The sequence below is a fragment of the Salminus brasiliensis genome, chromosome 8 (genome assembly GCF_030463535.1).
Source record: "Salminus brasiliensis chromosome 8, fSalBra1.hap2, whole genome shotgun sequence".
Classification (NCBI taxonomy): Eukaryota; Metazoa; Chordata; class Actinopteri; order Characiformes; family Bryconidae; genus Salminus; species Salminus brasiliensis.
This window is the reverse complement of record NC_132885.1, coordinates 20,896,260-20,910,937: the sequence shown is the minus strand read 5'-3', so window position 1 is coordinate 20,910,937 and position 14,678 is coordinate 20,896,260. Positions and strand designations below refer to the sequence as shown.

Below are 14,678 nucleotides of genomic sequence, written 5' to 3'. Positions count from 1 at the left end.
ATCCAATATTTGATTATACAGCCACCCTTGAGGTTATATTTAGGTAAGTAAAATCAAATGCAATTTATCTATAGATGTTGAAGGTCCACAATTATCACAACAGTAACATCATCACAATAGGACATTGATTTATATACAGTCGACATTCACTTGACTACTGCAGTTACTTTTAAACTGTGGCAGTACAAATGACTTGTCCATGACTTGTGTCCTGTGGTATACAGTATATTCTGAACTGATCTCTTTTGTTGTTTGGATTGCTAATGTAGAAATGTAGAAACTATTTTAGGTTTGAAATTTAAGTTTAAGATTTAATCTGACATGCAAAGTATTGCTCCTTCTCTCTTCTTTAAAGAAACTGCTACTGCTATGTGTAAGCTAGCAACCATGCAAAAAGCAGTTAAATGAACTACAGCATAAATACTTCACTCTTTGCCCACTTATATTTCTACACTGCAGCAATATGGGCAGTTTTATCTCACTACAAGTTGTGGATAACGTCAGTTACTAGCACATCTTTTGAGTTTTTTTCAAACAGGACAAACTGTGGTTCATGGCTTACCTTTCAGTTCATTCGGTTCATTGTTGCCTAGTAAACCTATTTACTATAAGTCTTATGTATATACTATTTGCCAATGAGGTAAACAACACAAAAAGGAGCTACTGGCCAGATGTTCGTTTTCACATGACGGAAACTGACTCATTGTTGGTGCTCGAATTAGGATTCTGTGCTTTGAAAAATCTGTTGGAACAGGATGCTAGGCCGCAGGTCTTACATAAATGCTTGTTTTTTTTGTGTACAATTCCTCTAAAGCCTATCCGTTGTGTTCAGAAGCAGATCCATCTGTTCTTGTTCTTCTGGTCTATTTCTAGCTTCTTATTCTATCTATTTTTTCAATGCAGCGGTGTCATTGTACTTTCAGTAAATAAGTACCCAGCTGATTGCTACAGTGATTCGGTGTGCTATCTGCTAAGTGTTTCGGATGCAAAGCAAAGTTGAAAGGTCCATCTATTAATAAAAACAGTGTGTTCTGCTCAGGTGTGTGTCCCGCTAATACGTAAGTTCGGAATTTAGGGGTCAGTTTATTTTCCTGACAAAGCCATGGAAATGGACTGCAGTGGACCACTGCTGATGTATTGTGCTGAGGAATATATCAGGACACAGTCTTTATACACCTGCAGTGAGATTTCAGGGAATCCTTTCAGGTACACTGAAGACATTTCAAAAGCAGAACTGCTGTTTTGTAAATGCTGTGCATTTGCATATAGACTGATAATGCCTTACTTTGTTGTAAGGGTGTCGTTTCCCCCCCCATGATCTGTGAGCTCAAGTTCATATGTAAGCTAAAGCTGTCGGCTGTTGGGACAAGGAGTAGGAAAAAGCATATCATGTAAGCTTTACCATGTGGATTTAATTTTACCAAATTTCTGTACTGTTACAAAATCACTGGACTCTAAATGACTTTTTCTTATTCAACACTGTCCCACCCCCACATGCAGACATGCTCATCATCTGACTAAATCTAGGTATGTGGAGAGAGTCTTCAAAGAAATGTAGAGTGAAAGCGGTGTGTGTGGATGCTGATTTGAGTATAATTTAATCAAGCAGCTTTTACCCGCCGAGATGTGCAGTGCATTTCCCCAGCAAACCTGAACTGCTCATTGGTGGTGAGAGATCAGAGCCATCACAGGCTGTTTGAAGCCTCACTATCTCAGCAAAGCAAACATTTGCACCTGGAGTTGCAGGGTTTACTTAATTAGAGTTGCATAAAGAGAGAGCAGCAATGACCTTGACTACATCATCTTCCTCTGAGATGCCACTGAGAAGAATGCAACACCTTGCTGATCAAGTCAAGTTCTTGACTGGAACTCAAGTTTTCTACGTTGCATTCATATGTAAAAAAATAAAATAAAATCTGTTAAGACTGCTTTTCCTCTGAACTTAATCTGATTGGTGGAATTGAACATCTGGGCACCAGGAGATTACACCAGTCAGCCATATCATTAACACCACTGACAGGTGAAGTGGAAAAACATTGATATCTTCATCTACGGTAGCATCTGTGAAGGGGGTGGGGGATGTATTGGGCAGCGAGTGAACAGTCAGTTCTTGAAGGTGATGTGTTAAAAGCAGGGAAAATGGGCAAGCATAAGATCTAAGCTGCTTGCATTGGTCAGTACCTATTAATAGTGGTCCAAGAAAGTACAACCAGTTAACCTATGACAGGATCTTGAGCACCTATGGCTCCTGGATACTTCTGCAGAGTCTGAAAACTAGAATCTAGCTTGCATGATGACATCCCCACCCTCCCTCTCATGTCTGTGTCTGCTATGCTTTTCTCAGGTTGAATTCTCTGGGGATGCAATTAAATCAAGAAAAGTCAATATCCAATGCTGGTGCACAAAAAAAGCTCAACCAAATTCATACATTCATTCATACATACACTCCCACGTGGGTCATAAGCCAGTTGCAAATATGTGTATATATGTGTATTCTTACCTAATGCTCTGCAAGGTAGCACACCGCATGTGTAGATTGAGCAGATGGACTTCTCCCACCTCTACTGTATTATCAAGAATGCATTGCCTTTACACACATGTTAATACTCACCCATAGGACTCGCTCAGGATACTGTTTGTTCAAAGACATGTTGCATAAGTTACCAAACTGCCCTCAGTACTTTATTATTTAGTACCATAATGCATGTTGACAGCAGACCATTTTATGTAGCTTTCTGTGTGTACAGTTGTATAAAGTAATTTGTACACCCCTGGCCAAGTGATGTTTGGTTGCTTCTTAAAGTGAAAAGTCAACACAGCCACTGCAAAAAACAGAAACAAAAATGTATGAAATGTGTGTATATATATATATATATATATATATATATATATATATATATATATATATATATATATATATATATATATATATATTTTTTTTTTTTTTTTTTTTTTTTTTTTTAATTACTTAAAATAAATAAAATTGTTTCATATCCGACAGAAGTCTCTTTATACAACATTGTGATAATGGTGCTGCAATTCTATTATTATAATAGTATTATATATACTATTATATATATTTGTATGTATTATATATATATATATAATAGTATTATATTATATACATACACACACAATTTGTAAACTGCAGTATGTGGAAAAAAATATTGCAGTTTACTTTATTACTTTTAGAATTTTTAGACATGTTCCTTTTTACTTAATAAGGAGTGGCTGAAAATGAGCCTTAAATGAATATGAATGTAATGTTCCTGGTTTTAATTTATTTGAGCATGTATTGAGTGTCTTAATTTGTTCCAAGCTAACATGCTAGCTATAAGTTAGCAAACTAACGCAATACAAAAACACTAAATGGTCTCCTGGTATTTGATTGAAAACTATTTGTGTATTGATTTATTGATAATTTCAATAAATCAGGAATGCAGCGGCACAGGTCGTCTTCAGCGTTTTTAAGTTCAGCCATGTCACTCCACTGCTGCGTTCTCTTCACTGGCTTCCTGTAGCTGCTGCCCACATCAGATTCAAAACCCTGATGCTGGCCTACAAAGCCAAGAATGGACCAACCCCTCCATACTGGGCAATGGTCAAAAGCCGATCCGCACCAAGAGCCCTTCCAGCTTCAAGTACGGCTCGGCTCGACCCACCATCCCTCAAAATCCACGGAAGACAGGCGTCCAGGCTTTTTCCCGTCCTGGCACCAAAGTGGTGGAACGAGCTTCCCCTGAGTGTCCGAACGGCCGAGTCGCTCACTGTCTTCAAACGCAGACTGAATACGTACCTCTTCCGAGAATACTTGGACGAATAGCAGAGTGGTCTCCTTCTGACGTGTGTTTAGTAATGTCTAAACTTCGAGGTATCTTTGAATTATTGTCTATTCAAACTAGCTGAGGTTTTTCTTGGGTAAATAGCAAAGCACTTTTGTAAGTCGCTGATGTAAATGTTAAATGTAATTTGTGTGCTGATATTTGTACTGGATGCAGTCAGTAACTCACTCACATTTAGCAGGCTGAACATTCTCCACAAGGGTGCGCTAGTACTTACAGGTGCTTTTGGTGCTTTGTGCCAATGACCGTGTCTCCTTGTTTACCCAAAATGTGCCAATACTATTTGAGCGTCTTTGTAGAAAAGGGCTTCACCACACAAGTGAAGACTGCAAGCTCTGTTTTTGTATTTGCCACATTTCTCTATCAACAATAGGAGGGCAAGCTCTGCTGTGCATCTTACTATCAATATCCTTCTGAGGTGTACGCTATTTCTGTCATTGCAGCAGTAAGAAGGCAATGCATAGAGTGTCCTGTTCTGTATTTGTCTCCAGCATTAAGACCCAACACCTGGGCAAGTGCCTTTGGAGCTCATTCAGAATTAAGAGACTTGTCTTGGGAGACAGCAGTTCTGGCTTAGAGTCAGTGATTAAACAAACAGTGACATGAGAAGAGCCAGGGAACACCAATCAAGTGTGGTCACTGGTGAAGCTCCTAAGAATTTTATGGAAACGTTGCCCACAAACTGGAAAACAAATTCATGAAATTGTGCTTGAATACATTCTTTGCCTTTTCTTAGGAAGAGCAAGAACAAAAAGTGCATGGTTTGTAGTGATTAGAAATTTGTCTGAAAACCTTTGAATTGGAGTCCTTCACTCAACCTGTTGCTGGGGTTCCCTGCTTCTTTTAAGACTTTTATTTCACTCATTATTCATTTAGGATGAGAGATGGCTTAATGTCTGTTCAGCAGTAACAGATGATGAGTTGTCACAGATGGGAAAGTGATTTGGGGAACCTAATGTGTTAGTTCAGAGAGCGAGCTTTTGTAGGATGATTCTTTGTATAGTTGCTGTCAGAAATGTGATCCTCTTGTTAAAAAGCTTAAAAATTGAGGACTAGGTTATTTAGATCAATTAGGCTAAATGTCTGCAGCTCACAAATGATTCAGAACACTGTTCTGTGAAGGACATCTCAGCATACAGATTTTATTCTGACTACCACTCAACCAGCATGACTCAGTGACCACTCCATATTCGTTCAGAAACACATACAAGAGACACTTTTTTTTAATGTGTGTAGCATGAGATAAATTAGTTGGGCAAATTATAATAACGGATAATGGTCTGATTCACTTGCACCTTAAATGTTTTACAGTTCAGCCAGCGTAACGCACAAGCCCACACAAATGACTGTAATATCATGACTGTAAATATTAGATACAATCTGAAGTGAGGCAGTTGTGGTCCTAATGCTCTGTAAGTGGCTGGAAAGATAAAATGCTGTAGTATTCATGCTTTTCTGTTTCAAATATATCATTTTCAGTATCACCAGAATAAATAAATAAATAAATAAATAAATAAAAGTGCAGCAGACAGTTGCAGCACCTGGGATTTGTTCAGAGGAAAATAATTTTATTGTCCTCACTTTGTTTCCTGCCCTGGTGATTTACTCATGTTTAAAATAGCATTGTTGATAATCCCAATACTAAACTACTAATTACTACTTTGTAAGTATAGTTATCTAATAAATCTGATGACTTTTAAAGGAATATTTTGATGAAAAATTTAATGAAGCTTAGATGCAGTCCATCAGCCAAGACATCTGATATCTGACATGCGCTTGTTTTGTTTAAGGAACACAAAACAAAACAAAAGATAAAAACCCTGGGCTTCTCAGTAAATCCTAGTAAATATATTCCAAAATATTAATTTAGTTGCTTCAAAAATTCATTCGATACACTTGTAAATGTGAGTAAAGAACACCATCAATGAATCTTTAAACACTTAAGCTGAAATTAAACCTACCTTGTCATCCACATACATACTGTCCTGTGGCTGGATTCATAAAAGTGTTTCAAGAAATGTCTTCTTAGATGTGCTGTTTTTTTCATAAATTGATATTTATTCAAAAATGAAGAACTGGAGATGGCATGTCTTTACCAAGTTGTGAGCTTTGTGACCATCTGAATCTAGTGTTTGTTAGCAATGTTGGCCTAGTATCTCCTATTGTAAACTGTATTTAATTCAAATGCACAAATCCTGCAGATCATCCATTTACAAGCGTCACGTCTCCACACTTGGCTCACTTTTCTTTGAGCTTGTTTATGTAGCAGTGCCTTTCAGCTTGAATGAACTTAGTTCACAGTCAGATATTCATGAAGTCTATGGTATTTGTAAACCTATTGGTAAAAAGGTCTAAACCTGTTTGAGAAGGCTTATTTTTCCTCAGAATGAAGGCGTCACCTCTGCATCACTTCCACGCTGTGTTACCATTACTGCATACTTTTATAGAGTTTATGTGTGTCATAAGAAATGTCCTTCTTAGAAATTGAACAATAGCAGTGTGGCACATGTGTGCACACAGGTGCAGGTCATGAGCTCTTGTTTGCTGCTTCCTCTCTTTAAATTGTAAATGTTGTTCGTTGTCTGTTTTTGTGAAGATAAATATCTCATTCAAATGTTCACCTCTTTCTTTCAGCGATCTTGTGAATGGCCTTGTGTCCCTAATGAACAGTAACATCAGCAGTCCTGTTAACCTGGTTAGTATTTTGCCATACAACTTGTATTTTATTAAAAGACCAGTATTGAGTTATTAGACATCTTTGTGTTTATGCTTTTTTTTTAATTGTTTATTTTAACAGGCTATGTATCTGAATCCTGGTGTTTAGTTCATGTTGGTCTTCTAATCGCAGCCGTTCTTTTCTGAATCTGTCATTTTCTTACTGTAGACATTTATCAAGAAACACACTGTCCTGAGGCCAAACTGCTCTGCTCTCTCCTTCAGTATTATTGATTTAATTTTTCCTGTCCGATTTAGGGAAACCCAGAAGAGCACACCATATTGGAATTTGCTCAGCTTATTAAAAGCCTGGTTGGTAAGTGGCAAATCAATCCGACAAATAGTCACTAACATTGCTTTAAAGACAGTTTTCTCTCTCTCTCTCTGTCTCTCTGTCTCTCTGTCTGTCTGTCTGATCCTGGATAAACAGTAAAACAAAGGTCACATCCTTCCTGTGCTCAGGGAGCTGTAGTCAGATTTAACTTCCAATAGTTCTGATTAATCCAATGACTTTTACAGGAATAATCAGATTAACCTGTTTTATTACTTACTCAGATGCAGCCAATCAGCAAGACATCAATTCACGTGTTCTTTTTTTCTGTTTACAACGTGAAATGTTAGGCTAGCATTGCTAAAAAAAGGTCTGCACACCATTGGACTATAATACTACACCACATATTGTTGGTAAAAGGGGTTCCAGTTACTCCAAATGATTGCCCCTCCATTCAGCTCTGTGGAGAAGTTTATTTTTGAGTTTATAGACTAAACCCTTCTCTGTGTTCAGGGAGCCGAAGTCACATCCAGTTTCTCCCAGAGGCGCAGGATGACCCTCAGAGACGACGGCCAGATATCCGGAAGGCCAAAATGCTGCTGGGCTGGGAGCCTGTGGTGAGTCTGGCCTTGACTTGAAATCTTCCTTGGGGGTGTGTCATTAAATAAATAAGTACTTAAACCTTCACTTTTACTTTGTGTTTTTTTCACATTTATTTGACTAATATTTAATTAACTGTTTATTCATTCACTTTCTTAATGTGATAGAAAATGTGGATTGTCATGCAGGTGTAAATAAATATACTGTGTCTAAATATTTGTGGACACCTCTTCTAATGAATGCATTCAGCTACTTTAAGTTATGTAAATGCACGCACGCACACACACATACACACAGCTTGATCTGGTCCCTGTAGAGAAGTACCACCAATAGAATAGGACTCTCTTTAGCAGATGAAAATGGATGAGCAGGTACTTTTGTCAGTATAGTGTACATTCTGGTTGAAGAACATGTGCATTAACGTGCAAATAACTTTGTGCTTAAAGGCAAATGTTCAGGTTTCCTTTAACCCAATAATAAGATCCATCTCCTCTGCTGTACTGTCATAATCATGGTAGTGCTACAGAACAACGTAAGAAACTAGAGCTCCATCTCACATCACCCCCTCTTTGCCCCTCTGTTTCAGAACCCTCTCATAGTTTTCTCATGATTATTGTTTTATTTAAACCAGGTACCACTGGAAGAAGGGCTGAACAAAACGATCCAGTACTTCAACAAAGAGCTGGAACATCAAGCCAATAATCAGTATATCCCTAAACCCAAGGCTGCCCGCATGAAGAAAGGCAGACCGAGACACATCTGAAAACGGGTTTTCTCTCAGGGATGCTGGGATTCTGGAGGTTTCTGGCGCCTCTAGATGCCATTTTACACAAACAGGGGTTCTCCCTTAAAAGGAACATTTTAGAAGAAACAAAAAACATTTCCTAAGTGTTTTTCTTTCTTTTTTTTGTCTTGATTATGTTTGCAAAATTTTTTTGGAAAAGCAGCTGTAGTTAAGAACTGTCTCCGTCACGCTTGCTTTTCAGACATGTGCCTCAGATTTAAAAAAAAAAAAAAAAGAAGAAAATTCAGACGCTGAGAGTCCTTGCCTTGCACTTTGGATTTGTCAATCATCTGTTATTTAAGAAAAAGCTGAAAACTCCACCTTGTGTTTTTGCGTTCATGCCGTGCAGTTTTGACTGTTCTCATTTTTATTGGTGTTGTTGATGCTGTGAGTGTCCTTTTTTTTCTGAACAGACACTGCTTTTTTAACGTTAAGATTTAGAGGCTGTTGAGGCTATGGATGCTGTGATTTTCTCTTTATTTATCTTAAATGTGCAGCATGGGACAGGCAACCTTATTCGGTCCTGGAAGACGAGAGAAGACTAGAAGAAACTATGGAAACGGCTAACCTGCTTTTTTGTTTGTTTTTTGTTTGTTTTTTGTTTTGTTGGTCATTTTTTTTGGTGATTCTGAGCAATGTGTAATATTGCCACCATCACTCTTCACACACATCTCAGATCCTTTAATGAATTTCAGGTGGAAAAAAGCTATTTTAATAAAATATTTACAATGATTGCTCACTCGTTTTTGTTTGTTTGTTGTTGTTTTTTTAATCATCCTGTACACACTTTCTCTGCTGAGGGTTTCTGTGCTGAATGTCACAGCTTTGTGCATGAACCTTCAGCAGACCTTTTAGGCAATTTTATTCACACTGGTCTCTGGAAGAAATGGACACAGAGAAGAATTTTGATGTAATACAAATGTGCAGATGACTTTATTGATCAGACACCAGGCTTTAATGTCAGACTAAATGTTGTTTTTTTTTATATATATATATTTATATATACACACGTTCTGATGCAATTGTGTTTTTCCTTTAAACCATATGAATCTCTGCAGCAGATGATTGCGTCTTTAACAGCACCCATTAAAGATAATCAAGACAATTTTCTATTGCTTCTACATACTATAACTAAGGTCAAGGTTATTTATAGCACAGAACATGTCACACTGGCAGTAAAAAGCTACAGTTTCATTGTATGCACTGTGTCAAAATAATGGTATGGAGCATAAAGGAATGGCTCAAAATGCGTCATTGGTTTAGTGCTGGAGCTGTGAGGCAGTAGTAAGTCATGCCCCCTCCCCCAGAGCTTTCAGCCAGAAGGTAAAGTTCAGTTCATGTTAATAGTTCACATTAAGTACTATTGTGTCTTAAAGCACACAAACTCTGCAGGGTTTTAATTAAGAACCTGGGTTTGGCTTGAGTGAATTGCGAGAAGTGGTCAGTATGTACCACAAACATTTGGGTAACTTTTAACTATTTGTTTGCTACATTAGCTTCAGTGCTCTAGTGCTAAATGAAAGAAGCCAAATGTGGACTGCAGTCATGTCCTGGATGATCGTCTACGAGTATATTGTAAAAAACAACAATCCATGTATTTAAAGTAACCTGCAGACGAATATTAAAAGAGGTGAGGAAATAGAATGAGGGAGTGTGATATTGCTTTTGCAGAAGCGACTAAGCTCTCTGGCAGGGTTGCATTCAGTTTGTGGGATGGCCTTCTTTCTTAAGGCAAAGTTAATAGTAGTCGTAGTTGACGTTTGCCCCATGTCTGTCATGAGAGGGGTACCGAGGGCCCATTGGGGAATTTTCGTCATAGTGATGCTGCCGTGCTGGGTCACTGCCGCGGGCCTGGTCCATCCAGTAGGACAGGTCAGCTTCCAGTCTCTGAAAGGAGAATACTCTTTAAATATAACTGCATCCTCAGACCCACATCGTCTTCCAGTTATTCATTCTGTTACTTTAAGGCTGACACAGGCGTTTGATCGTGCTCGTGCTGATCGTACAAAAAGCGTTCTACAGAGGTAATAACATAGAACAGGATGTCCAAAGTCACCGGGCTTTAATGCCAGTCATCAGAGCAAGGGGTATAAAGCTCCCAACATTGTTTGGAGCTCCATCAGATACCTTCTGGGAGAAGTAGAAGTGACTTCTGTAATCCAGAACTAACCAGCCAACATCAGTAGGCCTACCTAAGCACCATAATGCTCTTGTGAGTGAATGCAAGCAAATCCTCACACTGATGCTCCAGCATGTAACGTTGCACTACAGGACAAACGCAGAAGTAGGAAGCCGCCTCTTCTAAATGGAATCTTCAGCTACAGATTAGAAGTGTCAGACGGCACTTTAAAAAGGCTCATATGTGGATAAAGCGCCGGCTGAAAATCCTGAAGGTCGAATTAACGTTGTCAGGTACCTGTGCTTTCAGTGGCCATCTAAAAAGGGCTGTCGGAGGTATGTGCAGACAGAGAGAGCGTACCTGCCAGCTTAGTAAATTGCACTGTAGCTCACAGAGAAGAGTGTTTTCTCTCTGCTTGATTTGAACTGCTCTGACGGGAGGAGACCTCTCGAACATGACGAAGCTGCTTCACTAACAGTCTGCACTGAATCAAAGCCCACTCAAAAGGACCAGCACTGAAACGGCTGAACAAAGCAGCTCAAAAAGTGTCGCCTGAAGGTAGACAAGCCTTCATCACTGACACTGGACAGCAGATTTTCCTCTCTGAAACTGGAGTGCATAGCAAAAGTTTGAGGGACAAAGTGACTCTGACTTTGGGTGAAGAAAGGTGACACTTGGACAACAATGGCCGCCATGGCTTCAAATCTCGAGTTGCCAGGTTTTGTTTTTTTTTTTGAGGAGGGGGTTGTACAGTTATCTTGTCCTCACCTGGGTCCATCTATCATATAGGTGCACATTCTAGTTTTACAATCACTGACTGTTGCTCATCTGTTATGGCACAATTTACCCCCTTCCCCCTTTATTCTATCTATACTATTGGACAACTAATCATAGCACAGCAGTATGACCAGCATGGTGGTGTTTATATAGTCTTAATATAAGTGTATCAGGTGCAGAAGCAAGACTTGTGTTATGTTATCATTTTGCTCTTAATTGCTGGTCAGTTTCTGACACAAAGACCACTCTTGGCGGGCAGTTTTAGCAAAAAGCCTGTCTGACTGCTGTGCTGAGAATAGTCCATCACCGACATAATATCTGGTCAGTGGTGGACTTAATTGATGGACTGGGTAGAGTGGTTTAATATATTGCACAACAACAGATTATTACCATCTATAATCCCCATTTAAAGAGCACCTGTATGTGCCTAATAAAATGGCAGTTGTGTTGGAGAGGTGTTTGACCTGAGATTAAGACAGTTCTACTAACCACAGGTAATCAAAGAAGGTAGAATTTTTTAATGAAATGCCTTCGTTGGCTGGGCCAGGTGTGTTATATAAGGGTAAACTCTTGATTGGATGGTTCTTTAGAGAGCTATTTAAGTATATTTTTAGGTGTGAAGAACCTTTACAAAGGTCTAAGAACATCCACTCTAAAAGGAACCTTTAACCCAATAACCTTTCACAACACTCACCGCCTCGTCAAAGCCCATGTACATGAACTGCTGGATCCACTGCTGCACATCCGGACGGCTGCGGTCCCACAGGTTCCTCTTAGGCCTCCGTAGAGAAGCCAGGAACTGCTTGGCTTTGGAGGGAGGCACTGCCACCGCAGCTGCTGGCTTTACCTCATCCCCCACTAGTGGGAGACAGGATAACATGGAGATGAAAGGACTGATGGTCAAATTACACTCATAAAAATAATTAGGGCTATAGCAACACATCAAAGGGCCCACCATGCTCACATTAATTAAAGGTAGGAGAAGCATGTAGGAGATTTTATGTTTGAATATGAGTATGAATGACATGCCAATTACTCTACACAAGTGTAGTAATAGCTAGCACATGCTCTTTCTGACTAATGACTTCTTCTAGAATGATTAGATGGTCATCTTTTTGCCCTTGCTAATGCTAACCATGTCAGCTGTTGATAGGGGTAGAGAGGTCAGACTACCCTGCCTAACCCACCATTTATGCTCTCATGAACCTCCAGAGGATTGAACTTGTGATCTCCTGATGATAGGGCCCATGCTTAGAGAGCTGCTTTGACTGTTATTTGGTCTCCTTGTTTTTAGGAGTGTAAGGGGTTGTATAAAATAATCCTTTATTAGTCCCGCAGTGGGGAAATTCTCAAAATTCTCAAAATGTATGTGGCCTGTATTTCCATATCTCTCATGCCTTGCATATTATATGGAATCATTTGACTCCATAAATACATCAACAAGTTGCGGTATACATTTTATTCAGTGATGCCACACATTTTCATTTAGTCATGCAGTCAGCATATACAGACTTTATCACTTCCAAATAAAATGCTGTCTATTTAAATGGCTTTTCGGTTTGCACGGCAATGGTTTGTTGCTAAATTATACTTGTGAGTAAAAGGGTTAGGATTAGGAGTTAGGGTTTTGGAGTTAGGGTTTAGGGTACAGTTTAGGGTAGAGTTAAAGTTAAGGAGTTTGGGTTAGGAGTTAGGGTTTAGGGTAGGGTTGGAGTTAAGGAGTTTGGGTTAGGAGTTAGGGTTTAGGGTAGAGCTTAGGGTAGGGTTGGAGTTAAGGAGTTTGGGTTAGGAGTTAGGGTTTAGGGTTTTGGGGTAGAATTTAGATTAGAGTTGGAGTTAAGGAGTTGTGGCTAGGTGTTAGGGGTTTAGGATAAAGTTTAGGATAGGGTTGGAGTTAAGGAGTTTGGGTTAGGAGTTAGGGTTTAGGGTAGGGTTAGAGTTAAGGGGTTGGGGTTAGGGTTTACAGTTGGACAGCTGGTTTTAGCAGAGCAGAAATGGGAGAAGAAACACAACAAATCTTAATGTAACTGAACTCTGTTACCTTCCCTCTTCTTCAGGATTTTATTCAGAGTGTTCTCACTGGAAACATCTGGAAAATATTTATGAATGGAATGTAAAATTAGTTTTACACACTCAGCAACATCTCTGAGAGAAATCACAGGCTTGCTATAAAACTGTAATTCGAGCACATTACCTTACAGTATTTTTCCACTGTTTACAAGCCCAGCTTCCCATAAAACCCACACAGAGCGCATTCTTCAACTGCAAACTTCATCAAATACAGCACAACACTGAGACGGCTCATACAGAGGAATGTAGCAGAGATTGTTTACAGGCGTTTACAGATGTGTTTGATCAGTTAGGGATTTTCAGAGATCAATCCTACTGGTCTGACTGTGCAGTGCAGCCTCTCTTATCCAGTGGGGTCTTTAGTACAGTTACCTGTGTTTATAGAAAGCCTGATTCACTCTGTCTGGCACACTGTCATTACAAAAAGAAACAGGTAAAAAGCCAACAGTAGGGCAGTGAAGACAGATTAATGGCAGAGCTTAATGGCAGAGCTTAACGGCAGAGCTTAATGGCCAGGCACTCTACTGACATCCTACTGTGACATCCTTACTACAACTGTGTAATCTGATAATTGCCCACATCAGTTATACTGATCTTCTCCAGCTGCTTCATTATCTTGCCCTGTTCACGTCCACATCTATCTTTAAGCAAACCACCTTTTTACCAAGCAGGTATCTTTTTTAGTTTGTTTCAATATTTCCAATATTTCTAATATTTCCAAGGAAAATTAAACATAAACAACGTGTATTTCACAAACCCAAAAAGTAAACAAACAGAGTTTACACCCACAGATACAAACAAACACCTATACAAACAAAAACACACTCCTGTTTATCTAATGTTTGCATGTTTCTGCCCAAGTTTGTTAGATTGCTTTAGGCTTTACAGTGAAGAAAGCTTTATTAGATGCCCTTGGGCTGGAATCCCACACACAGAGAGACAGAGCAAGCTGAGAGAGAGAGAGATGGATAAGTTGGAGGTTTACCTGAAAGAGCCAGTAGAGTCAGGAAGGTAAGAAAAGTGAACAGTCGAAAGTAAAGGTTTGGAGGCGCCATGATCTCTGAGCTGCTTTGCTTTTCTCCTCTGTAAGTCTGCTCTCGTTCACTGGGGCAGCTGAGGATTCAGATGCAGTGAAAGGGAGAGTGAAAGAGAGAGAGCGAGGGACAACCACATACACACAACCACATACACACATTTCCAGAGGAAACTTGCCTGCCAAGCGGCTGGTGGTGAATTGCTGTAAAACCAAGCCAACCGAACAGAAAGGCCGTGTGTGCGAGTTGTGTGTATCAGTGTTCTTGTGGTTAAAGTATTTTTCCATATTCGACATATTCGAGTCGTCGCAGTTTTTCAGCACTGCACACATTTGAAGAAAGAGCAGAATTGAAACATTGCCAAATGACAACTAAGGTGAGACATGGCATACAAACATTTTTTTTTATCATGCAATGGTTTGAGATGTGGAGCTATTTTGCTTTTATAACATCTGACTGCTGGAAA

At 39.3% G+C, this 14,678-nt stretch overlaps 2 protein-coding genes across 2 annotated transcripts in view; one reads left to right on the top strand and one right to left on the bottom strand.

The window, feature by feature from the left end:
• Positions 1–8,946, top strand: part of uxs1 (UDP-glucuronate decarboxylase 1) — a 46,943-nt gene extending 37,997 nt beyond the window's left edge. The window contains exons 12-15 of the mRNA XM_072686085.1: positions 6,477–6,537; positions 6,816–6,873; positions 7,342–7,445; positions 8,060–8,946. Of these exons, the coding sequence (XP_072542186.1) occupies positions 6,477–6,537; positions 6,816–6,873; positions 7,342–7,445; positions 8,060–8,191 (355 nt within the window). The 3' untranslated portion in view covers positions 8,192–8,946. The remainder of the gene's footprint in view (positions 1–6,476; positions 6,538–6,815; positions 6,874–7,341; positions 7,446–8,059) is intronic.
• Positions 8,947–9,126: 180 nt separating this feature from the next.
• On the bottom strand, positions 9,127–14,276 carry ecrg4a (ECRG4 augurin precursor a). The gene is made up of 4 exons (XM_072686086.1): positions 14,164–14,276; positions 13,150–13,197; positions 11,803–11,966; positions 9,127–10,099 (listed from the first exon to the last, which is right to left on the bottom strand). The coding sequence occupies exons 1-4, from the start codon at positions 14,231–14,233 to the stop codon at positions 9,950–9,952; spliced, it is 432 nt and encodes a 143-aa protein (XP_072542187.1). The 5' UTR covers positions 14,234–14,276; the 3' UTR covers positions 9,127–9,949.
• Positions 14,277–14,678: the final 402 nt, after the last annotated feature.

Excerpts from the sequence above, each read along its gene's own strand:
- ecrg4a (XM_072686086.1), bottom strand. The coding sequence starts at position 14,233 with ATGGCGCCTCCAAACCTTTACTTTCGACTGTTCACTTTTCTTACCTTC. Across the intron at positions 13,198-14,163 it reads GACTCTACTGGCTCTTTCAG|ATGTTTCCAGTGAGAACACT; the intron begins GTAAACCTCCAA and ends AATATTTTCCAG. Across the intron at positions 10,100-11,802 it reads ACATGGGCTTTGACGAGGCG|AGACTGGAAGCTGACCTGTC; the intron begins GTGAGTGTTGTG and ends TTCTCCTTTCAG.